This window comes from Xiphophorus hellerii, chromosome 17 (assembly GCF_003331165.1).
Source record: "Xiphophorus hellerii strain 12219 chromosome 17, Xiphophorus_hellerii-4.1, whole genome shotgun sequence".
Lineage (NCBI taxonomy): Eukaryota > Metazoa > Chordata > Actinopteri > Cyprinodontiformes > Poeciliidae > Xiphophorus > Xiphophorus hellerii.
Genome location: NC_045688.1, coordinates 16337204 through 16363517, shown reverse-complemented (window position 1 = coordinate 16363517; position 26314 = coordinate 16337204). Strand labels below are relative to the sequence as shown.

At 39.5% G+C, this 26314-nt stretch overlaps 1 protein-coding gene across 11 annotated transcripts in view; it reads right to left on the bottom strand.

The window, feature by feature from the left end:
• The window catches only part of nav3 (neuron navigator 3), a 313027-nt gene that overhangs the window by 176466 nt on the left and 110247 nt on the right, over window positions 1–26314 (bottom strand). For 10 of the 11 annotated variants that reach the window (XM_032589225.1, XM_032589228.1, XM_032589229.1 and 7 more), the window contains exon 1: window positions 10027–10489. The exons of the other annotated variant lie outside the window; for it this stretch is intronic. In XM_032589225.1, the coding sequence (XP_032445116.1) occupies window positions 10027–10287 (261 nt within the window). In that variant the 5' untranslated portion in view covers window positions 10288–10489. Of the gene's footprint in view, window positions 1–10026; window positions 10490–26314 lie in introns of those variants that run through there. 11 annotated transcript variants of the gene reach the window in all.

Below are 26314 nucleotides of genomic sequence, written 5' to 3'. Positions count from 1 at the left end.
ATGATTTTATAAACCAATAAAGATCAGTGCATTGCAATTATCTCCTAGAATGTGAAAATCTAGAGTGTGTGTACTTTATTCTAACCATGGCCATAAGCAAATCAGTCACCACTAGAGGGGCCTGATTCCTTTTCACCCTACCCCAAACTGCTTCCCTTTCCTATGTACTTCATTCAGAACATGTATGAATTTTCTTTACGGTCTTCTTTCTTCTTTCTTCCCTCCTTCCTGACTGCTGCGTATTCGACATCCTTTGTCCAGTGTACACTGACCCCTCTTCTGCATTATGCAAACCGTCTCGGTCTTGCCTCTCTTACTTTGTCTCCAGATCTCTTAACCTTAGCAGTCACTCTGACATCAAGTTCCCAATTCTGTTCCTTTTGGTAATTTCTTGCATGTGCTCCTCTTCACCTCTTTTGCACTACCAGCTGTGATTGGTTGGCCAAACTTTGCATGCCAAATTTTTATTTACTTTTGAGAACCAAAATTAGATTATTCCTAATTTTAATTTAATCTGAGTTGGGATACCAACAAGTTTGCAACAATTTTGGTTAATAATTCTACAATAAAAAGACATAATATTAGTATGCAAATTTGCATACTGCCATTCCTGATCCACAGGTTACTTCTTCCTTCCAGTGGGACTCGAAAGTGCAAGGAATCCTTGTAAATCTGTTCAAAGTTGCTCTAGTGCTGAGTAAGTCATGAGTCACTATAACAGACACAACTCACAACATCAATCTCTGCATTCCTAGTAGCAACCCAGACGCAGACCTGGCTCTTGTTAGCATGTGTTACTAGATGTGTTAACACGTTTGCTCTCACTCCATACATGGTTGGATGTTTCTGACACCAGTTAACCCAGATGTTTGCCTCCAGCTGCTTTACTCAGGACTTGATGTACTGGAGACACGATGCAGTTTGGAATAAGGAAGAAAAAAATCACGCGTAAAAAAAAAAGAGTGATCAATTCTTTGAGAAAGGAAATTTTATCTGTGACAGCTGGAGAAACAGGACTGAACCAGGTGTGTGTTAAATCTCCCGTTCTGGTTTTGCCATCAAGTATTTTACGGAAATAAAAAGATTAATTGAAAAAAAGGCGGTCAAGAAAAAAAAAGAGGGGGAGAAAAGAGAGAAGGTCAAAGGAAAATAACAGTAAGTAAGTTGAATGGGGGACAGAATATAAGAAAAGTTCCAGTAAAAGAAGGGGAAAAAAGGACTAACAGAGGAATGCTGGGAATGGGAAAGAGCAGAGAGACAGTGACAGAAAACTGAGTGGAAAACAGAAGAGCTGGAAAAGGAGTCCTGAAAGAGAATGAAAAGAAAACAGAACCTACTGAAAAACTGACATCTAAAGAGAGACAAATGGGAAAAACCTGCGGTGAAGGGAAAGATGGATAACAATCGCCACACACTCAAAGCAGCTTGCATGGGTGTGTTTAGCATGTCTTGACTGAGTTAGTGCAAAGTTTCAACCTGTAGGCATCAAGTGTGTTGAGGCAGAGTCCTTGAGAGTCTGTTATGGGTTTACAAAAAGTTGGACAAGAAGATCAACACTGCACACAGGTGGTACTTATAACAGGTCACTGCATGGCTACCTCACACAGGAAAGGGTCAGGCCAGACTTTCATAAGAACTTGAAAAATTATTGCAATAACTTTAACCCACTCCAGTCAAGTGGTTTAGGCTCATTTGCTCAAGTTTAAAGAGTGGTAGACCTTACTATAGAGCTGATATTTGCTACATGAACCCAGTTTCAGGTGACATGGACATGAGCCTGCCTCCCACAATAGGAGTGCTACTTCCACAGACAAATTAGCTTGATTTGAACAAGTAGAAGCGATGGCTACTTTAGCATAAGCAACTTGGTAAAGCAAATGCAGTCGCTCCGTTCAATACTCCCATCCCTCACTTCCAACACCCAACATGGTCAGCAGTCAAAATGTGATGTGCTCCATAGCTGTGTTCATGGACAGGACCCTGAATTCGTAACTTTGGAACTTCTCCTTTAATGCAGATGATGTGGTTCTGCTTCTTTTTGTCTTTAAGCTTTTACCTTCAGCATGCATGAGAGAGACTCTCAGTCAAGTGTGAAGAAGTTACAGTAAGTAGACTACTTTCTCTTGATCAGGTGTGAGGCTGTGTGCCAAGCCAGAGAGTAGTTCTAGCATGTTGCAGCCTTTTTAAGACTATTGGATGATGGAGGAGGAAATGGATGAGGGGATGGATCAAAATTTTATCTGCTATAAGTGGTGTGTTGCTTGAATTTTGATAGTGATGAAGGAGCAGAGCTGAAACTACGTACTTGGAAATTTATGTTCTAACCGAAATTGATCCCTATGACCAAAAAAGTATGACAACAAGATTCTGGATATAAAAGGCTGGAACAAGTTTTGTCTGAAGGGAGGCTAAACTAAGCTTTGTAAGGAGTTCTGTAATCAGGAGTGAACTTTGGAGAAGATTTGCTCCTCTAAAGCGTGAATTAGTGTAGGCCTCACTTTGGAGGGCTTCCAGGCATGTCTCACTTTCACTCCAGGTGAAAGCCAGAATGAACTGAAGGGGCATGTACTTTTCTGCCTTGGAAATGCCGTGGGACCTTGCATAATTGCTGGAGAATATTATTACTCTGGGAGAGATGTCCAGGTCTCCCGAGTCGATGGGTAACCACTTTCCCACAACAAAGACTTAAGGATGCAATTAATTCCCACTGAAATACATGCATTAGCCTGGTGGATCCTGTTGAGGGCTTACACAACACTGAAGTTATAAAAAATCATTTAATGTATATAGTTTTGGATTTTGCATGTGCATTTTGCCATGAATTATGGTATTTTAGTCACCATCTAAGTCGACCTGAACAATGAAATTCTTTGTAAATGCCTTGCTCCTGAAATTCTGCAAATGAAAATGCTTTACGACAAGTCTAATTTGTCTTGAAGTTTCAGAATGAACACTGCGCCTGTACTTCCAGAGGAGAGTATTTTTAACCGGTGTGGCTGTACTGTAAACACCGGCCGCTCTGTGTGTTCTCACTCCAAGATTTAAACGCTGCGGCCAACTGCAGACTCCCTGTGGAATGGAAGGCAATGATATAGTGCGTGTCAGACAGGGAACACTGAAAGAAGTAGGGAAAAGAAAGCAGTGGAATGGATAATATTGTCTCTTTTTTTCAATTTTTACCCAGTGATCATTAGGAAATCTCAGATGAAATGAACCACGGCAAAGAAATATGAGTAAATCAAATCTGTGGTGGCTAAAGCATATGTTAAGGTAATCTGATTTCTTTTTCTGCATGTTTAATTTGATAATCTCATGGTTCAATATGATGTGCTAGAACAAAAATCACTGCCATATTTCCAGCTTGGATCAGGGAAAGTGAACTGGGGTGCTTTCTTCTGTTAACACATTAGTTCTAATTGGCTGAACAGACCACAGACTGTTTGACCTTCTACTGCCATGATGCCACAACTGCAGAAACAAACTTTTGCAGATCAGGATAAAGTTTGTCAAACTGATACAAAAAGGTGCCAAGACAAAGCAGTAACTTTTCTTTTTCTATGTAGGCCGTTGTCCTTTTTCATTTTTCAGCTCATAGTTGAGAGTTGTGTTTATTTCTGTATCCTATGTCGAGAAACAGGCCAGTCAAGAAAGCAGCAAACAAATTGCAAATGAATAGTGATGTTATGCAACTCTGAAGATGAGTTTGAGTTTATACACAGCAATTTGTGTAGAGAAGATGTGGAAGCTTAGGACAAATGTTTAATAGCGAGTAGGTTTAAGATCTAACAAACCAGCGCCCTATGGAGGGTTTGAAGAGCTCTAAGTTCCCAGTGAGCATGGACATGGCCACGGTAGCAAGCAATCGCTTCTGGCAATTTTTGTCATTTAAAAAAATACAATGCTGGCAGCAATCAGGTAGATGTGGGAATTCTTACAGCACTGATCCTCTTATATCTGTGTCACAAGGAAATACAAACGTTTAAGTCCTGCAGTGGCTGTATGTGATGTCACTGCATCAAACACAGTGTGAATGGAAACAGCTAAAAGTCTCACTTTCGGCGAATAATTATTATACATGTAAGTATAACTAAGCTTATCTATAGTTAGTTTTTCCACATTTTGCTTGGCACAAAAACAAAACCTTTCTCACAAAACACAAAGAAACAACGACAGACGTATTTGATGTTTTAACACGAACCTCGTTAAATATTAAAACAAAAACATCTCCATGACATGATCCTACCATCCCAGTGTCTTTACCCTACTGACATTATTATGATTATGGACCTGTTAGGACCAGTAATAGATGTGAAATCCCATGTTTTTTAAACGGGTCGATTTCTTCCTCGGAAACAAGAAGCTCAAAAAAGTTGCTTCAAATTCTTGCTTAAAAATCCCTCCAAAGTTGACAACTTTTTCTCTTTTGAGTCGACAGAAATAATAGCCCACCTATGGAGCTGCAGTTGAAATGGTGTGGCTCCGAACAGAACACTGAAACAAGCCTATGTGAATCGGAAAAGTCAAACCCAGTTTGCATTCCAAAATATCAAAAAGACTCTTGGAACCCATAAAACAGTTGATACAAAGTGAAAACCATGCAGACAAAGAGACGGAAAGCTAAAGAGAGAAAATACACACAGTAAGGGCCACCCAGAGAAAGAACAACCACTGCTTACATTCTAGTCACTCAAGCCACTGGACTACTGACACTTCACGCAACTGCACCTACTTTGAACGTGTCCATGTTGCCGTCTAGAAGTTTATCCGGAACAGAGCAGAAGATGACCCAAATAAGAAAATAGACAACAATAGATCCGGATTGTTTTCTGCAGTCAGTAGAGTATCGTCTGCACAGACGGACGCACGCAGGGTCAACAGGATGTTTTCTGTTCTTAAAGTGGACAAGCGTGTCTGGCACTCGTCTGCACCTCCGGTAAATACTCACGTACTCTGCAGGATAACATTTCCCGAACATCAAAGGCTCGCAAAAATAGCCGCATGTAACGGTCACGAGTTGGGTGAAAGAAATTTTTGATAACAGCCATGTTTACCCTACGGAAATGATTTTTTCTTCACTTGGGTAAGGCAGATTAACAGCAGAATGCAGACCCCTTAAAGTAAAAGTACACAAATATTGAGGATAGTGAATGAAAAGATTTTTTTCTTCATTTACATGTCAAATATTTGATAAAAGACCTTTATGTAGAGTTCAGTTCTTTAAAAACACTAAATTACCCCCGGCTGTGTGACTTGGACAGCAGCCAAAAGTTATGAGGGACAAACTAATTCCATATCAGTGGGAGCTGCACTTTATTGAAGCCTGGTTCATTCCTGTGAATGCTTCTTCATGGCCTGTCATCCTGCAGTGCCACTGGCAGTGACTGATGTGAACTGTCAGCATAAAGTACAACAAGGAGAGCAAAACGTCTAACCTTGTTCTCATCTCCATCAAGGATGGTAAATTGGTATCTCTGACAGCTCCAAATCATGGAAAGATTAAGATGAAGCCTTTGATAAGCGCAGGTGTTCCCCAGTACTACCAAAGACATGCAAAGCTGTGGTTTAATAATGTCTCATAGGAGCTCTGCCTTATTAACCTCTGCTCTGCAAACTCGTCTGGAATCTCAAAGCAAATACAAGAGTAAAAATACTACGGAAAACAACACTGCTCTTAAAAGTAGTGTTGGAAACAGGAAAAAGCAATAACATTTTCCAAAAAACTATCAAAGCAATCTTTGTTTTGATAAATATTATAAAGGTCTGAAAAGTCTTTGCAGCAGTAGCTGCTACTGCTACTCTTTAGCGTGGCCATTGGCTTCCTATGAAATTCCACTTGATTCTCATCTCCCTTCAGCGCTCTATTTGGGATTTCTCCCAGTTAGCTTGATTTCTAATGATGAATTTCAACTGGGCGATCGACAAACAGAAGAGATGGGAACGATGGCGTTGAGTTTCTGCACTGCTTTGTAATCATAGTTCAGCTATACAGGGTTGTAGTTTGGCAATGGCATCGGAGGAAGTAAACGAAGCCATTCAATCCGTGTTGGCCACACTTTCAAATATTGAGGAATTAAAGTTTGAGCAAAAGGAATGTTTAAGACATTTTATTGCTGGCAAAGATGTTGTGGCCCTACTCCCTTTTTGTTGTTTACAGTGTATGCAATTTACAGACTGCGTCATAGTGAAGCTGGCGCATTACATACATCATGGCCAAACGTTAGCGACTGGGTAAAAAAAAACCCAATTGTTTCTCAATAGCTTTGCTTCATATAGATGTCCTATATGTAGCAAAGAATAGAACAAGGGGCTAGATTTTAGCTACTTTTATCAAGATTAATGGACACACCTTTCATTTTAGAGGCTCCTCACACATTAAAATTATTTCCCCTTTTGAAGTCAAGCTGAAAGCAACTGGACAGCAATTCTTAAGACAGACTTGAGAAACGTTGTGTTTTAATTTTGCGGGATCTCATTACACCCATGATCAACCATCATTTAGGATTTTTCTGCACTCAACTAAATATATTATACAGAAATTACATGGAATTCAGTTTTAAACATTAGCAGCACCAACATAATATACATATGTGAGACTGGAAAATGTCTAATGTTGCTAATTTGAATCATACCTAAATTCATATCTATGGAATTTAGATATGAAATTCCATAGAATTTCATATCAAATTAATAATGATTTTCAAATTAATAATGGTTACCTAATTTAAATTTAGAAGTTGGTATCTCAGATCTAGGAACGACATACCATATTCCAATTGAAAGCAATGCAATTTGCCAATAATGTTATCAGAAAGCAGGTTAGCTAGTATTAGCAATACAAGCATAAAACAATGGATTTATCAGCCTCTAATCCACTAAAACATTGTAGCAATCTACTTTTTTTTATTTAAATGACACTTAGCATAAATGCCTTTAGCCATGTTTTACTTCAGCTGCAAAAGGAAAATAACACACAGCCAAATATATCAACACATTTTAAGTTCCATTCAATATAAACCTGGTCTAAGAAGGATAATTGTGTCCTTTCCACACACCATTACCCTCTAAGCCAGCCAGGGAGCGGCAGCCGTTCAGTAAAAAGTGACCCTGTTCTCACCCTTACATTACAGTACATGTGATAATATTAAACTGTTCAACCCGAGCAGAGAAAAGGGATTGGAGTTGTAACAAAGGTATTTGTGGGAAGATTAACTTTGGCAGCTCTCTGGAAAGTCTTCTTGCAGGCTTAATGCTTTAAAATGTGCAACACCCAAATTTGGTCATCCTGCTGCAGTTGCTGCATCTGTTGCCTTGTCTCTCTGCCGGTGAAGCGTTCGTTTACTTCTGCTTATAATAAGAGGAGCTTTTGCCTCAACTCATCATTAGGTGGGTCTCTGTTACGGGTCAAATCGGATTGTTGCAAAGAGGAAGGTGGAAATTTCCAGCAGAGCCTCCAGAAATGCTTAAAACCTCAGAAAATACAACCAAAGCAAGGATGTGCTGAACTTCTGGCAAACAAGCCAACACTTGTTGGCACTATTGGCCACACAGAGGTGGGGGGTTGCATTTGCACAAACAAGCAGGAACTCACACTCTGCACCCCTATACACACACACACACACACCCACTCCCCCCTACACTTGATCCTGAATGATAATCGAAAACAAACAAACAAGGGGTGTTGGTATATGTAAACAGAGCAATGAAAAGGATTTCAGTCTTTTTTCCTCTGAAATGCAGGGGAGTTCTTAGGTTCTTAAAGGACTACACAACACAATTAGATAGACTAATTACTCCTCCATACCACCCATTCCTCAACCACACCGACAGGCCGGGGCAAGCCAGAGATTTCTTCCTGCCTACGGTACACTGATTTTCTTTCCGAAGCAATTTAGGTGATGCTCAGTCAATGAGAAGTTTAAGATCTGTAAACTGCCAGGAATATTAAGTGCAGGTATCAGAAGGACGTGCTTGCAGAAAGTGTCAAACTGTCAAGTTGGGTTAATGATGATGATGAGAAGCCCCTAAGGGATTTCCGCAAAGTAGGGGGGAAGAAATGGGACATGTTCAGCTTCAAAATCCCCAAACAAAACACTGGCTTTAAAGGAATAGCTAGAAGTTTTTCAAATAAGGTTTTGTTGAGGTATTATAAGTAATAGTAATCTTTCTAAGTAATCTTTCTACTACTTACAATAGTCACACTGAATTGTAAAATAGTATAGGAACTGTCAGATGAGTTTAAAGTTACCCAGTAAGTTGAACAGATTTATCTATTTTGCCAATAGCTAAATTAGTTCAACTATTTTTTCATACCCACAGGTATGAAAATTGTCATACCTGTGGGACACAACTCTATCTGATCAAATATTGAACAGACTTTTTTTAAAACAGTCAAATTTAGCTTGTAAAGTTGTTTACATGCAGCCAAGTGTATCATAAATGCAACAACATGCTTTAAAGAGGCTAAAAACTAAGGAAACAAAGGGGGAACAAATCATATAATCATGAACAGCACTACCAAAAAATACTAAACTAAATAATTCTAAAAGAAAAACAAGCAAACAAAATAACTGTGATAACAGAATGTAGAACTAAGGAAACACAATCTTACTTGTAAAGGACAAAAACTGTGGTTCAAAAACATAAGATCGTGGAGAGATTATTTATTTTCTCCACTTAACAATATCCGCCTGAGGCAGCCAACTATTGTGGCTCATCCAGCTAATTTTCAAAACTTTTACCATATTTGTTGTCCGTACACAAATGAAACGTTCCTTTACCCCTGGGGTACTTAGTACCGACTGATTACCCTCATGAATTGACCGATAACAGCTGAAAGTCAGTTGGCTGAGCAGCTATAAAAAGTCTAGCATTGTATCCCATGGCTGTAAACTTTTCTGCTTTACTTGCCCTGTACTGAGGACTCCCTACAAGTCCAGTCAATCTCTCACTAACTCCCCGGCTAACTTAAAGTAAACAGTAGCATGCTGCACGACCACAATAACTCTCCCTGAAACATGTGACCGTGAGAAAAAAATAAAACAAAACAATTTGGCAGCTGATCAATAAACAGAGATTTTTGCCTCAACAAGTTTTTTGTTTTTTAACTGAATCATTTGCATCATTTAAGGAATTGCCTCAGGCTAATAAATGACTGAGAATATCGACACAGAACCTCAGTTTAATGCACCAAACTGATGAAAAAAAACTCAAAGAAAAGTCACGATAATGTCAGTTTAGCAACAGGTTAATGCTGAACTCCAAACCTCCCCCCTTCAGTGAGGAGGCGAAGTGGACTCGGTCAAAGACACGCTGGGAGGATTCACCAGCAGCAGAGCATGGACTCATATTTGTGTTTCTTCTAGCCCAGGAGAAAAAAAAACAAATCCACCGTTTTGTTCCTCACCAAAAACATGAAATCCAGATTGGAAAAGTACATTTGGGTTTCTTTCTAGTTTATTTGTGTGTAAACAGAAAGAAGAGACAGCTGGTGGGCAGGTGGAGAGAAACGCTTCAGTTTGCGCTCTGACAGCTGGGTAAGTGGGATGGGCCAGAGGGTTGCTGGAAGCATTTGGCGGGGAGGTTTGAATTCTCCTCCCTCCACTCTGTAGACCAACTTAACTCCTCAGCTGCAGTCTTCGAAAGTCAGCCGAGTATATCGGAAAAAGGGAAGAAAGTTCGCTAAACTAGGACACACAATGTAGTAAAACCATGCTTGGAAATCTACCAATCTATCCCGGCACTGTAGATAGAAAGGTCTTTAGAGTTTCCTTCATAAAAACTTCCATTCTACCCCGAAAACAACGCAGACGGGGCAGAGAGAGAGTCAGGACACGGTCAGTGATTCATCACTCATCTACTTTCCCCTCTGAGTTGAAGATGTGACAACATTCCAGAGCAGCACAAACGACTCACTGCTGTGCAAAAAAAGAAATCTGCTACAGAGGAAGACAGACACCTGCTGCAGCCCAGGAGGAGCTGACAGCCTGACACCTGCGCCGCCGGCCGATACACAAGCCCTCCACTTACCTTGCAGATCTTGCTCTCCTCACTCTCTGCTCTGGCCTTTCCTCCCGCCGTCCTCCTCTCCTGCTGGTACTCGGACCTGACCGACAGCTGACAGTTGAGTGCTGGGGTGCCGTCACCTGGCCCGAGGTCCCGCTGCCGGGCCATGAAGCCCTGCGAGGCGGCCGCTCGGACAGCGTTGGGGATGGGGAGGGCAGTGTGCACCGGCTTGGTGCCCACCACAGATGGTTGCCTCAGCTTGGAAGCCACACCAACTACAGGCATTGTACTTCTAGGCCAATAAAATTAAGAGCGGTGGTGGGAGAAAGGAAGTTAAAAAAAAAAGAAAAAGAAAAAAAAATCAGAGGAAATCTGGAGGGTTTTTCCTCTGAGGGAGCCAGAGCTACAGAAAACCTGCAGTTGCCTGTTGGAGTGAGAGGAAAGCAACTGCTCTCATTCTGTGGCCTTCAGCGAGCGCAACTCCCAGAAACTGAAAGGGCTTCTCCTTCCTCCTGCGCTCTTCCTTCTCCCTCTCCTCCCACATGCAGCAGAGCTCCCTCCCCTTCCCTCCTCGCCCTGTCAGAAATGCACCACCGAGTCAGAGACAGCAGAGCGAGGAAGGGTGTGGGGGGGGCTAAACTCCTCTGAAAGGTACAACAGCCACTATCTGGAGAAACGGATCACACAGTGTGTGTGAACTTTTTTCTAAAAAAAAAAAAAAGGTGGGAGAGTAACAGAAAGAATGACAAGAATGTGTAGGACTGTCTTGTATTGTCGGAAGCATTTATGTCTGTTGAACTGTTTTGCATTTTTCATGCTACCACCACCAACTTTCGTGGCTTTTGAGGGAAGTTCATGTGATAAGCCAACGCAAAGTACTGCAAGGTTTTAATTTGCTTTACACAAAAAGCTAAACAGTGCGGCATGCATTTGTATCTGGTTCCTTTAAACACGGTACGGTGCTCTGACATTCAGGAGCCATCTTATTAGTTGAGCAAAGTTTACAGTAGGGGTGGGAGATGGTGCTTTGATGGGATCAGAGCAGATTAGACTTCTTAAGTCTACAAACAAAAATGCTAAAAGTGTCTAAAAACTAAGACCTCACACACCATCAATGCGGAGAAAACAAAGTGGAGGCAGCATCATGTTGTGGGAGAGCTCTGTTACAGTAAAGCTTTTCAGATCGGGGTGGTAGAATAAAAACGTTCAGGTAAAAAAATGGTGTGAGGTGTGATGCGTCAGTTGTAGAAAACATTTCTGCTAAACTGCTAATGTGCTAACAGTGGAGCTAATTTTTCATTTAGCGTTTTTGCTCATTTTGAAAACGCCTAAGTAAAGTTTTTTCTGCATAAATTCTAATTTACCTGGCTGTTTTTGTAAACCTTCAGTTGAATAAAGTTTGAAAATTTGAAAGTTGAAATTTTGAACTACCAAAAATCCTTCAATTAGTTAGATGTTTATAGTCATGCTCTTATTTTGAAGTGTATGAAGAGTGTGTCCTCTGCTCAGGTTCTCTTTTTTCCCCAATAATGTTACTTCAAACAACAAACACAGGAATGATATAAAAAGATATATGCAAATCCAAAGACATTATAGAACATGTAAATTACAATGTCAAAATTAATTTATGCTGAAAGGTTTAATTTTTTCAAAGGCAGATATCATCTGAGTTTAAGTTAGCATTAGGTTTCGCTAAATACTGTGTTGCAGAAGCACTTTAGCATTAGCAGAACTAATTTTCATGATCAGTGCTTTAGGGTTAGCACAATTAACTTTTTAATGCCTAAACTATTTTCATGTGGGGAGTAAAAACAAGGCACTTAATAGATAAAAATAATAATGGAGCAGAAGTGGCAGATTTCGCTCTGATGTCAAGCTAAATATATATCTTTATGTAGTAAAAAGCTGAGTTTCAAATTATTCACCAAACCTGCATTTTTAATCAACACAGTTCCAAAAAGTATGATTTTAAATGTGTGGTTTGGTAGTGAGGATAGAGACTGAGGTGGGTCTCCTATAATTAGGTGGGGAAGGTGAGAATAATGAGGATGAAATAGCTTAGCTGAAAACCTTTTACCATTCAATTTCTTTTATCCAACCATCACAATCATGACAGAAAGTGAAAGATCCTGAAAACAAACTCCTAAATGAAGTTTTCTTTTATGTTTAATAATGATTTTTTATTGTTTCAACCATTTTTTTCATAAATGGTTGAAAAAAGGGGTTGAAATAAGAAAAATTAGCGTGGATTCCCTTCAAGTATACAGCTGCAAACACCACAAACATATGGCCTGTATGTGGTCCATTTGGACTCTATTAAAACCATGGAATATGACATGCATCTTGTTTTTGCTTATTTTTTCCCTTTCCTAAGGAATCCCTCATAAGTAGAGTTTTATATGGAAAGGTTGCATCTGGTTCCGGTTATGGAGGCTGAGGGAAGTCCAGGAATCAGAGGGGCACAGTGGGGAGTCATGGCAACTGGAACGTTTAAAGATGGGATTGTCCAATAAAAGGAGCATTTAAAGAAAAAGAAGGAAAAGAATATGCAGCCCCAATATTTCCCTAAAACTCGCAACACTGGAACTTTTCCTCAACAAACCCACGCTGTAGATCCTTATACATTGCCTTCTCATTTCTGAAGCAAGGCCTACACTTAACCTATGCAAATAGAACAATCAAATATTAGGATGAAACGTTCCTCTCGGGGAACCTGTTAAGAATGGCCTCATTACATATTTAATCTGGCAGCTTCCTTTGCTGCTCTGCTTCATGGGGGCTCAGTGTTTTGCCAGGGCCTCGGCCTCCCTCCGCCCAGAATAGAACCGGCAAGTTCAACATGTTTTCAATCATGCACCAGGGGCTATCGTGACAGGTCTAAAACAACAGAACACCACGTGAAAGACTGGCACGCGTCCAGCCTGGGCTCCAGCTCCTGCTGGGGGTTGTGGGGGGGCTCAGTTGCAGGAACAGGAGCCTATTTGGGCAGACTCCAGCTTCCCAGCACAGCCTGGAACTGTTGGGACACCTGTGTCTTATAAGGTTCTGGTGAAATGAACTGAAACAAACTTACACCCAAACTCTAGTGAGGCTTTGAAAGCTCAGAAGGAGCCCTATTTTTCATCGGGGTGTAGAGAAAATGTCTTTGTGTTGGACGGACGTGTGGGTAAAGGAACTTCTGGTGTAATACAGTTGTGCAAGCTCCTCATTTCACAGCAGTAAAGGTTCCAAAGTCAATATTCAATCCCAGGTTACCTTTTATCCACACGGACCAAGCCAAGCAGGTCGGTAACCTTATGTTTGGCTACAAGGGCAAACCACTTCTCTTAAAATAGTGCCGGAGCCAATTGGGTCGTGGCTGAATTAGGAAGGGAAACATTGATGATGAAAGGAAATGAAACATATAAACATATTTTGATGGGAATTACTCAGCACTTGTCAGGTCAAAACAATGAGACTAACTATGCTCATGTTGGGTAATGTCTTGAAGAATCTAAAAGTAAATGTTGGAACATATTTCTCCACATCCCATAACGGAATAGGTTCTGTCTTGACCGTAGTGGGATTGTGATCTTGACGTAATGGATCCAAGGAAACCACAGCTAGCTTGTTAACCACGTGCTAGCCAAACTTCAAATCCTCTTCACCACATCTAGATTGAGCTGCTAGCATGCTACTGGCTAACTAAAAAAGGTGAATCTTGTAAAGTGCACAAGTTCAAGTATATTTGTTTTACATTTGTAACAAAACCTACATGTTTTTTTTGTTTTTTATCCTGGACTTCCTTGTTCCATTGAGCAGATTTTCCATCTTGAGTTTCAGGTGCTAAAGTTAAAACAATGATGCAACCAGTGAAGCATGAAAAACTAATATTTCAGATCGTGCTACAGCTCAAACCTGATAGATTTTTTTTAAAGATTTTGTTTATTTTTTCTTTGCAAGAATAAGACAGACACTCAACTCAAATGTCAGAATGAGTAAAATTGTCAAATCGTTTTTAAAAAAGGTGGGAAACACACAGGTATGCAAGCCACATGCTTACTGAAAGTACAATGTCACTCAACCAGTTTCTAACTCACTGTCTGCACCAGTACAAAAGAAGAGAAACTTTTCAGCCTGTGATTACTACAGCTCTAATGCCCAGTTATTTACTTTGTAGCTCTTCCTCCTTTTTGACAGCTTTTTGTTCCAAATATGAATGTTTTATATTTGGAACAAATATAAGCCTTAAGAGGGAGTTATTCCTCTCCACTGCCCTCCAGTTCTTGCTCAAAATGAGGGATTGAGTTGAAGTGGTGTTCTTACATGGACATTTTACAGAAATTATTAGGACTTGCTCTGTATATAAGTTTGATTCAATCTGTCTACTGGATCAGCTTGTTCTAAAACGAGCTGGACTGAAATGAATGAAACTGGATTCCACTTGAATTACATATGGAGAGACTTGAATTAAAGGTGCAAAGTTTATTTAGATGGGATGTGTTGTAAACTTGCACTATTCACTAAAAAATACTGGAATAATTACTGGAAATGTGTGTGCATGCACACACACCATCATAAAAAGTGTGAATGGTTCAGATGATTTTCTTTCACCTCCTTGCATCACTTTGTTGCTTATGAGTTTCTGGTTACATATTTATTGCTCACTAATTAAACATGGGAATTTTCTACATTAGGCAATAGCAATATTAAGCAAAAGAATACTGATAGCAATTAAAGCTTAAGGGTGTCTGCCAGCTTCATTTAGAGCAGTGATGTGTGGCGACGTTCACAACTGGTGAAGCACTGAGTCCTCTGGAGTCAGATGTAAAAATATAGAAAATCCCCAATAGAAGCTTCCATTTCAATTTTGAGCTAAATTGAAACATTTAGTTGGTTTAAAAGCTTTTAATTGTACTTTAACAAATTACAATAATCTCAGTCTGCATGCTTGAACTGGTTGAAGACGTGTGTATACTTTCAGCTCATTGGGCAGTCAATGGAACCGCCACTGACTGGTTCCAGTGAGACATATGTTCATTTTTCAACTTTCTTGTGTCGTGTCTACAAGTATAAGAGCGAAATTTGCTTGAATATTGCCGGACATCTAATTGTCCTAACTGAGCAATGTCCATAGGAAATGAATTGAGAGGGAGCGATGTTGCCTCTTTGTGTGTTAAGCCCGTAAGAATAATAACAGCCTACTGCTTACTTTTTAAAACAACCCACGTTTGACCAGAATTAGGGGACAATACTACTGAACAGGCCTAATTTATAAGGTGTAATAAAGACATGAAAAATATGGTACAAAAGACTTTTGGTAACTTATTTGAAGGAGTGTGCATAAGACACTGTCATAAACATGACATAACACGTGTTATGAACATGAAGGATTCTTTATGAATGTTTATGACTGTTTTCATGAAGTGTCATTCAGTAAGTAATGACACTTACGGTATAAGGCAAAGTTGCTTTAAATGTTGCATTAAAAGTCCATTAAAGGTGCCAACTTTGCAATCAAGTATATAAATTTACCAAATAATGCAAAGTTGGTACTTTTAATGGACTTTTAATGCAACTTTTAAAGCAATTTTGCCTTAAAAGTGTCATTATTTACCAAATGACACTTCATGACAACAATCATAAAACTTCATAAAGACTTGTTCATGTTCATAGCAGGAGTTATGTCATATTTATGACAGTGTCATATCAGTCTTATGAACACCCCTTCAAATAAAGTGTTACCAAACTTTTTTAAAATTTCTTAACATAGCCTGACTTTGAAATTCTTGTTTTCTATGAAACTGAAGACAAATTTATCTTTTTTTCTGCTTTACTGAACATCACTTGACTAACCAATGGCTTTTTGTTTTACATGTGTTGTTTAATGAAGTAGTTGATGATGTGAAGTAAGCCCTTCAGCGTTAAATTCAGCTGGAGAGGCAGCATTAGAATTGCCATGTGTTTATTATCTACTGCAGTCAAAGGGGTGTATGATTTGGAAACCGGCACTGACTGATGAATGTGTTTGTGCTTCATATAAAAGATACTGCCTGGGGTCACATGACGTCAGTCCTGATGTTATACTGTGACTGTGAAAACAAACATGTTGGGGTGTAGGGAGATAAAGATGGTCAAACCCCAAATACGACTCCCACCGTGCTCCCCAACACACACCAACACACACAGCCGTAACCTGCTCTCCCAGGAGGCCCACGCACCTGGCTCTGTCATAATGTTATCAGTCGGCCACATGTCAGGCGACGTGGAAAATAAAACAAGCGGGCACACGCACAACAGAAAGGCGCCTCCACATAAAGAGGAACGAACACATGGGGAGCGCAGCCATGCACAACCGGAGCACATCAAGCGCGAGTTTAGTCCAAAGCATCTACTCACGTTTTAATGGCTTATTGTGTGTAATCACATGCTATGTTCATTGCATTTCTTATTTAACTGAAACGCTGCAGTCACTAAACTGTGTGTTTGTTTTTTTAACATTAGCAGAATGTATATATTAAAAAAAACAACTTTTGTTCGCATTTGTAAAGGAAACAGCTAGTGTCTCAAGTCATGTTACCCCTGGTGTCTTCATGTCAGACTATTCCTAGTTTAATGCATGATAAAGGTGCCCAGTACCTACTGTAAGCACATACTGAATCATTCATTTCATTTTGCAGGAACTTAAACTGTTCTTCTGAGTCTTTTTTTTTTTTTGCTTTGAGATTTCAGAGAGGGAGTCAGCACATTTGTGGGGAGGTGGAATTTGAAAAATGCCCTGCTTCCTGGCTGTAGTTATAAACAAGACATTAAGTGGAACTTTGGCTAATTAAAAATAAGCAAGGCATCCAGGATCCCTCTGTAAGCTGTGCTGTAGCCAGCTAACAGCTCCTCCACACTGAATCAAAGGAGGTATGTGGTTCAACTGAGGCAGCAGGATTTCCCCAGTGCTCCGACTGGGACAATTCAAGCTCTTCCTGTTCCTCCAGTTCAAGAAGATTTGAAGTCCAGCATAGCTTGTGCACAATTCACTCGCTTTCTACTCAACTTTTCACTCTTGGTGGTAAATTTTATCCTCCGTGGCCCACAATCTTGAAACGCATTCATCCAATCAGGCTTTTTAATTGTGCATGTATTGTGCAGTTTAATATCGGACGGCTCTAACTCGCATTCACATTCTGTCTCACTCATTCTTTTGCTCTTTCATATGATTTCTATTCTCTCAGTGCTGCTTTATTCTCCTCTTAAGCTATACTATTAAAATCCCCTCGCTCATGTTACCTAATGGAGTGAACCAATCCTGTAATAGACCATCGCGTGGGTCAGAGGTCAGATCTAAATTTATAGTCAGTGGTTCAGTGCTCATCAGCTGAAGTTTTAATTTTTATTCTTTTTTTGTTGGAGTGAAAATTAAACAAAGGCAGAAAGTATGCTGGAAAAGGAAAAATTACAAATTTTTAATAATATTTTTCAATACTATCATTTTAAAATATCAACTCTAATTCTGGCTTTGTTGTAAATGAGCAAATACTCCCTTCTCACCTCACACAGTGTTAAAAGGCTTAAAAAGAAATATATTGGAGGCTTATATTTATTCTTTAATTTTGGAATCAGTTAGAGTATACTGTTATGAATCAACTTCAGATTGCTTCTGGTCTCAAAGCTAACATAGTGGGATATGTATCAACCTAGTACTAGCAATCTGATGCAATCTAGCAATTAGTGATATGCTCAAGTATGTCTAATTGTGCTAATTTGCATACTAAATACGGGCAACTTCTGGTATTTGTAGGAAAAAGGGATCTGAACTGTCTGAATTGCAAAAAAGACACAAATAATTGAGTAGTTCAAACACCAAATATAACTTAAAATGCATTAATACACACAATGGAAAGTGTATTAGCTCTAATGCAGAAAATAACATCCACAGTCTTCCTCAGACTACAGCCAATCAGCGGCAAGGAAATGAAAGCAGCTTCTGGATTGGCTGCTTTGCAAATGCCAGCCAATAGTGTGTTATGTAGAATTGTGCCTAGATATTTCAGCCTCTTAAGTTCAATTTTTAAAAGTATTTTAGATATTCTTGGCATAATATAAACAACAAAAAAGAGATTAGTACAATATAAATAATTTTTCTTGTGTGTGTGTGTGCTATATGCAAATTAACAGTATTTATTTACTTAACCATCTGCGTGATGGCCAAAACAAATAAATATGTATACAAAATAATTAATTCAGGCAGATAATTCAACCACAAATCTCATACTGGTGCACATTTATATAAGACACAAACACTCAGCAGATGACCGGTGTTAAAGAGCTCAAACTATTTATTGGAAATATAGGACCTCACTCAAGCATGTGCCAAAAAACACAAAAGAAGACAAATGACTCCATGTAACTGAGTTGGTACAAATCATTCCCATCAACAACCATCACACCCTGTTCTCTTGTGATTTGCTCCAGTCGTCCAATAACTATCCTAAAATGTAACATTTTATCCACCCGTGAAAAACAGAGTCCTCTCTGAGACTCGGATTTCACAGCTGGAAATAATAAAAAGCTGAATATATCTCTTCCCTCAAAAAACAATAAACAGCAGAGGGGTCGTGGAAATGCACTAAATTCGAAGTGAGACCACAGTTGTGTGGGAGGGATGTAGGAGAATGCCAAGACCAGAGATGGTGAGCTCAAACATGGAGTGGCGGATGAGAGTCAAGCTCTGCTGACAACAGGGACCAGTTCATGTATTATGCTGCGCAAGCAATCATACCGGTGTTGTGTTTGAGTGGCAGCCCTAGTTGCTTTTAACAATCAGGCATGTCTGAGTCAGATCACGTACTACACGAGTCACTTTCAGTCATGTTATGTCAAAGCTGCGGTTGCGTCCAAAAGCAAGCAAGGCATTTCTTATCCCAAAGAAATGACTTTCATAATTCTGAAAAGACAAGAGGACAGCAACCGCAAATTCAATTGCAACATAACAGAAAGTCTTTCCAAAAGGAAATAGAAGGCCAATGGAAATTCAATTAAATGACGAAACAAAGCCCGGAGAGGGAAAGTGGCAGAGCCTATGCTGAAAACAAGATATTAGCAGAATGCCAGAACAATAGCTTCAAATACATACATGCCTGTAATTACAGGTTTAACACAAAACTCCTTGTATAAAATAACAAAGTGTAACTGAGGTGGTGAAAAATGAACAGTGTGAAACAAAAACTAAATGTGCCCATTTACTGTTGAAAGAAATATTTCAGAATTTTAGTGATAAAGCCAGGGATGTTTCAAGACACCATTGAGCTGATAAGGAAATACAATTTGATATAAAATTTTTGTTTTTAGATATGCAAAGTTTGTAGAAACATACCTTAAAAGTCTTAGAGCTGGAATTGCAGCAAAAGGTGGTGCTCCGGTACAGATACTTCAGTCTGAGAGTCAGTGTAGAGGCAGAGCAGCATGGAGCCAGCGCTCTAACCCTTAACATGAGTATTTACATTGCCTCACCACAAGGCAGATTATCACTCCAGCTTGTGTACACACAAACACTCCTGAGTTCTACATACAACCAACACTTCTAATGTTGCTGCACATTTTAACAATTATTAAACTAAAAAAGATTAGATGTTGAAAAAAATCTTTATCAGTTTAAGCTTAGGAACAAGAGTTGCTTTCCATGAGACAAAATCCATAAACTCTAATGTCTGTGCTTTTCATATATCATTCCACCCTGATATCGTAACATAACATGTCACTAATACTTTAATAATGATCTCCATTAAAGTTCTGAATAGACTCTGAGCTAAATTATTATGGCTATTTTGTAAAGCATTTCCTGCTTCATTTGTAACACCCTTCCACGTGCAAGCATAGTTTTTGGAGAAAAGACTGGAGAAAAGAGACGATTTAAAAGAGCTTCCAAAATGTAGATTTTTAAAAATTCAATTGGAGGAGATGCCAAGCGAATGAGAGATCAGGAGATAATTAATACTAATAAGGTACAGGCCAACTACACAGATACCGTCAATGTTCTTCTTTTGGACTTTTTCATGACAAAAGTGTCGTCACCAAGTTGTGTGTGGAAACGTTCTTTCTATCCATCCATGTTTTTCCAAGATCGGGTCATGAATATTGAAATACCCAAAGGAAAATGAATGAATCCCTCACCAAAGAGACTTTCCAAGTGTTTCCCCAAGTAAAAAAAATATGGGATCACCTCACAAGTCCAGGTGTATCTTAAGCGAGTTCTGGGTCTCCAACCAAATGCCCATGCCTGAAAACCGTCTAAAGGTATGAGTCTAGGAGGCTGATCAACTAACCAAACCATCAGAGCTGACTAGCCTCAGTGTGGAACAGCTCACAAGCACACCACAAAACATGAGTCAGGCCAACATGTAGAGAAAGATGATCTTAATGTTTCCTCCTTGCAGATGGTGGGCCCACCTGAAGGGGGCTCACATTTGCTCTATCAGGTTGTCTCTGAGGGAGATCCAGTGGGTAAGGCTCCACCACCAGGCGCATCCACCTGAACTTGTTCCCAGAATATGCCTCTGTCTCCCTAATCTGAGTGTTAAATCTGTCCATCAATCCTCCACACACACTTAGTCGTTGGAGGATTACAAGGTTGCTGATGCCTACTCCCAGTGGTCAATGGGAATTTGGAGGGGTACATCCTGGACAGGTCACCAATGAGGGTGAATGCAAGAAAAACACCAAAAGCTCTTTTGTACTGTAAATACGTCAAACAAACCTCATAAAATCAACTGAAGTCACATGTCTAACTTTTAATCTTTAGCCCAACAAGGGAAAAAAGGTCTGTATCCACCGAGTAAGTAGTAAATAAGTGATGGAAGTGTACTGCTTTATTCTAGGGTAAATCAAAAAGGGTGTTGTTTTCTCATCTGACAAACACATACTGGTGTCATCTGTGGCTGTTCTGAGGTTGTGTTGTCTGGCCCTCAACATTGAGGCTCATATAATGGTTCCTTTTATGTCTTCTGAGAACGGAGCCTGATTAAAGAAAAGCTGCCATTCTGCCTTCAGCTATACCTCTGGAAAGTGGCATGCTGCCAGCACAACCAGATGGGAAACTGCTACTATAAATAAAAGACTGCAAACTTGTATATATACAGTACACACATAAGCTAACATAAGTAGGGACTCTAAACTGCACTACAACACAATGTAAACATGAACCGCCGCTGGCTGAACTCACTGTACATCTGTGTGTTTAACGCCTATTCAACAGTACAAGCTTGTTAAGGATGCCTTCACTGTCTTGTAAACTACAGAGTCAACAAACGTTTTCAAAGAAAACAGGTGAGGAAGAAAAGAAGCAGCATGGAGTCATTTGAAGAGTCTGACCCACAATGCAGCTTTATCACGGCTGAGTTGGAGTGAACTCCATGCCCACAATCTTGTTTGTGCGTGACTAGAAGGTGTTGGCAGAAGGAGTTCCTGTCTTTTGACACAAATCTGTTGACTTGGCATTCTGTTGACTTGTGGCAGGTTGAAACAGCCAAACGCCTCCTAAGTCATGACTGATGCTCCTTTTGTCTGTCTAATCTGGGATTTGTGAAGTCAACAGCAATATCAGACATTTCTCCACAGCTCATGACTGTCAAAAAAGCAATGGTGATACATTGAAAAACGAAAGAAAATTAATTTGCATAAGAATACCTAAAATGTAAGCAAGCTTTTTATTAGCAGGTAAGTGTAAAACCTCATTTAGACAGCCATGGTGAAAGGACAGGACCATGGTCTAGTCATCCAAATAAGAGTCTATGACTCTCTCAGGCTTCTGTTTTTTTACTCTCTTCCTCTCACTCAGCCAGATTCCATCACAATACTGGAGTAACAAGTGTGAAATTTATCTCTATGCACCACACACACACACACACCCACACACACACACAGAAGGTAGATAACAGAGGAAACAAACAGTACAAAGCAGAGGGTGTTGCTTGTCTGAGATAGAAAAAGTTTCTAATTTCAACACTAAAGAGCTTTTGAGTTTGTCACACGTAATAATGACACGGGCAAAGTGAGATTGGGCGGTTTATGGTCGGGCAGTTGTGTTATGTCTTACAATTGAAATGTTGTAAGTTTGATTCCAGCTTCTTCTTGTCATACATCAATGTTCCTTTGGCCACTTGACCCCAAGTTGCCTAGCAATATCTGTATCTGTATAGACGTGTGTGTTCTCCAGGTCAGTGAAGGGGATCCAAAGGTGTTTCTAGGGCAGAAGGTAAAAATAAATCCTCCAGTGATTTGTCTAGTCTTCACTTGGCTCTTCTACCTGTGGGATTTGCCAAGAAAACCTGCAGAGGATGGTGCTCAAGATATTGTTGAATCACATCCTCTGACTACATTCAGTGCAGAGGAGCTCCACACCTTATCTCTAAGGAGGAACCCGGCGACTCTACAGAGGAAGATCCTTGAATCTGGAATCTTATTCTTTTGGTCTGACCTCCAACTTACATGAAGTTCCAACATTTTTCCTACCAAAAAACTCAAGGATCAAGAGAAATGGTTCCACTGTACGGTGCACCACATCTTTTTATGAACACGCTTAAATGATTTAAATATCCAAGCAATTTTGAGTTGGTAAAAAAACGAATGGTAGACATGTTTCATTTATGACAGAGAAAAAGTGTATTTGACATATTAGAATGCTTTATTTATAACTATAGTGGCAGTATGTCAAACGTTTTTAAAGCTAGATGTCTTATGTCGCCAGTTTTAATTTTGACTAAATATCTTTTGCACAATGTAATGTAACTGTACTGAATCGCAGCTGTTAAACTAATGACCTTTGGATTTTCTGATTACATAGTATACCCTTATATTATACAATAATCAGCGGTTCTACTTAGTGATTTTCTGTATGGTGCACTCTCAAGCAGAGAGATTTATGGATCGCTATAAGAACTGTTTCAGAGCTCCATCTGGATACTTAATAGGTCTTTGAGAGTGTTTGTTGCGTTGTTAATAAGCAGCTGTTGACAGTCTCAGAGATTTACTGTCAGCTGTCAGATTTATGTTTCTCATGGAATTGCTTTCACACAGGAGTATGTCTGCACATTAATTAGCTTTTTTGCAAGCTTTGTAATTATCGGTATAAAGCTGAGGGCCATACCCTGATAAATAAATGGTACTAACGGTGCAGTGTTACAGAAATGTACTGAGTGGATGTGTGCAACTATGGTAATATCAAATTGGTGGAAACATGTACAGGTAATACACAATATACTCAGGATACAACACATTTGTAAGCAGTCCCACTTTTTACTCCACACTAAATCAAAAAGGTAGACTAAACATATCCACAATTTGAACACTATATAGAAATGTGCAGGTTTTGGTTCCACAAAACATGAGATCGATTGTGTAAAATATGTCAGGCTAGTGTGCAAATAGATTTCCTGTTGCCTAAAAGAATACAAAAAATAAAGTCAGATATGTCTTTGATATATTCCCAGAGTGGTGTTGGAAGTAGGGTAGGTTATTGTGTAGAGCCTTGGTTTATATTGGGGTCAACAGTGCAAGCGAGACATTTTCTTTGCATACAGCACTATTTCAAAAACACAGCTGCTGTTTGCTTTCAGACTGCTTCCTGTACTGTCCAAGCAAGCTTCTGAATATATTTTACATGTCTCCCAGTAATGACTTTGTTGCTTGTGTAGCAAAACCCAAAATGACAATGTTTCTCTTAAATTAGCTAGTGGAAGCCAGTAATTAGTCTCAAGCAAGCAATTTTAGTGGCATAAGATTGTTGTCTGAACTCTGTGGTGGGGTGGCAGTGGAGCAGCAGTGGAAAAGCAAAGTAGGAAAAAAGATGAGGTATAAGGTATGCAGCTACTAAGCTGATGGGTGTGCAATTTGTACAGCTTTTACCGTCAAATGAGTACTTTTACATTTCTTTACATAAGATGTGAAGGCTCTTGTATGCTAAAGTCCAGCTCTGTCACTGATACAATATTATGAATCAAACACCCCGCTGCCCTACACTTTCCTTTCCTTGCAGCAGTGGTAGAATGTCAGACTGAGGAGGAAAGAGTGAGCTGCAGAGTTGCCAAAAACGTCTAATTCCTTCCTACTTCCCTTATTGGCTCCATGCCTCAGGACAAACAGAAATTGTAGAAACAGAAGTCGCCAGATCCATCGGTTTGGCTCAGAGTTTAGAGCTTGATTATGTTTTTTTGTTGTTTTGTTTTTTTCCTTCCAGGGAAGACATACCCGAGTGCTCCATGAACTGGCCTGAATCCAGGGTCAGGTTCCGATTAGCCCAAAGCAGCTAAGTGAAAGCAAATGGACTTCTATTCCCAGTCATCAGCAAAGAAACACACGCCGCCTTGTAATCCAGCTAAAGAAAGAGGAGAAAACTAATGATTCATACAAAGTGGTTCCATCAAAGTATGCTGACTCAACTTACAGCAAGTATGGATTCTGGGAAATTACTACTACATCAGACACAGACAAGGTGAATCAAGGAAAAAATTGCAAAGACAAACCCCAGTTTGCCAAGTGACATAGGCTTTTTGGTGAATCAAACGTTTACAGTTAAAGTTTGACTTGAAATGTACATCTTTGTCTCCGCCTATCCACATTTCACACTGCATTTTGCCTTTTTTCTTTTGTTCCAACTCCCGTTTCATACTTGTAAAGACGGTAAATTTTACATTTCATTTACCTAACCACAGTATTCTAGTTTATTTCTTTTAATGGCTAAGCACAGTGTATTAGATGACTTGGAGATACTCACATAAATGCTGAAATTTATTGCACAGCATTTGTTGAGCCTTTATATTACCACCTGTGACTTTGCCTTTCTGTTTGAATCACAGTTAAAGCTGTTGATTTATGGAATATGACAGTCCTGATCAAAATAACTCTGAAGGACCTAATGATAGATGTAATTTATTGGAGTCAAATTCTGCAGACGACTGAGTAAATTACAGACAATTAGATTAAATACTCAGTTGTCAAAGCAGATGAAAAATATTTCTAAACTAAAGCAAGTATGACTCTACTGCCACTATTAAATGGTTGTTAAAAGACTGCTCCTTTATGGCATAACATTTGTAATACAAATGAACATCCTGGCAACTGAGGAAGACCGAGGTGTACCTATCTACTATCCCCTAAACTGAGACATGCCCAGAGAAAGTTCCTGAGAATACTGGTTTAAAAGAAAAAATACAAAAACAGAACAAATAAAGGCTAATCTTGAAAGTGCAATCAACAAGGTTTGTGAAAGTTGAGTCAGAAAACTGAGGCCAAAAATGGATACCATGGTGACACATGGTCTTAGTCCTATGATCCCAGAGACGTGTAGAGAAAAAGCTACAAATGAAGTTTCTAGTAGCTTAAAATTAGAATAGATGTTTATTTAAGTACATTGCAGAGCAAAGTGATAAGATTCCTCCATTTTGTTTCTTGATATAGTAGGCAACAAATGAGGACTTCTGTGTTTTAAGCATTTTTATTTGGTTCTGAGCGGCTCATTTCTGTTATACTGGAGATAGTTTGGCACCATGGGGCATCAGGTAAATATGCTACTGTAAAGTTGTAGGAATACGGTTCTGGCAGAGTAGCATACATTTGTTTGTCTCTGACTGCTTTATGGTTTTATTCAAGTAATGACCGTGTTAACAAGCTTTTGAAAATGTTTGGACTCCTGACCTATTTTTCCAAGCTAAAATTGCACTGATAAAGGCCAAAGAAGGGCTAGGAGAGGCTAATGGCCAGCCAGACAGATACCCTTCACTGCTCACACTCACCACCACAAGCATATTGTCCAATTAAGGTTATTCAACTCTCTGCTCTCCAGAGTCTGCCAAGGTCTGGACAGTCTGGTCAGAGAAGGAAATGGTGATCTGTCACACAATGGCATTGGATTCTGTCACTTAATTATCAGCGCATGGGCACAAGAGCGCAGAACTATAAAAGGCAGAGTGTTTAAATCTATACCCTCTACTCTTTTATCATGGCATTTGGACTAACTGAGAGTTAGAAGAGAGTGTTGGGAGGTGTGGGGGTGTGCATGTGTGTGTAGTGGTGCAGAGTGTCTCGACATTACACTTGCAGCAGCACTGTGAGCTCAGTTATAACATAGCAGCCTTTTACCAGTGAACCATAACTCTGACCTACAACTTCCTGGTAATGGAATGTTGCTCTGGCATGAAAATGGCTGTTAGAGCTAACAGGGTCATAATTTCACGTTTACATAACGTATCTTGGGCATGGGTATGTTATATCAAATTAGCTTTACATGACATTTTGTCATTCAGCAGATCCTGGTATTGGCGAGTTACAAGCTACTCATCAATAATTG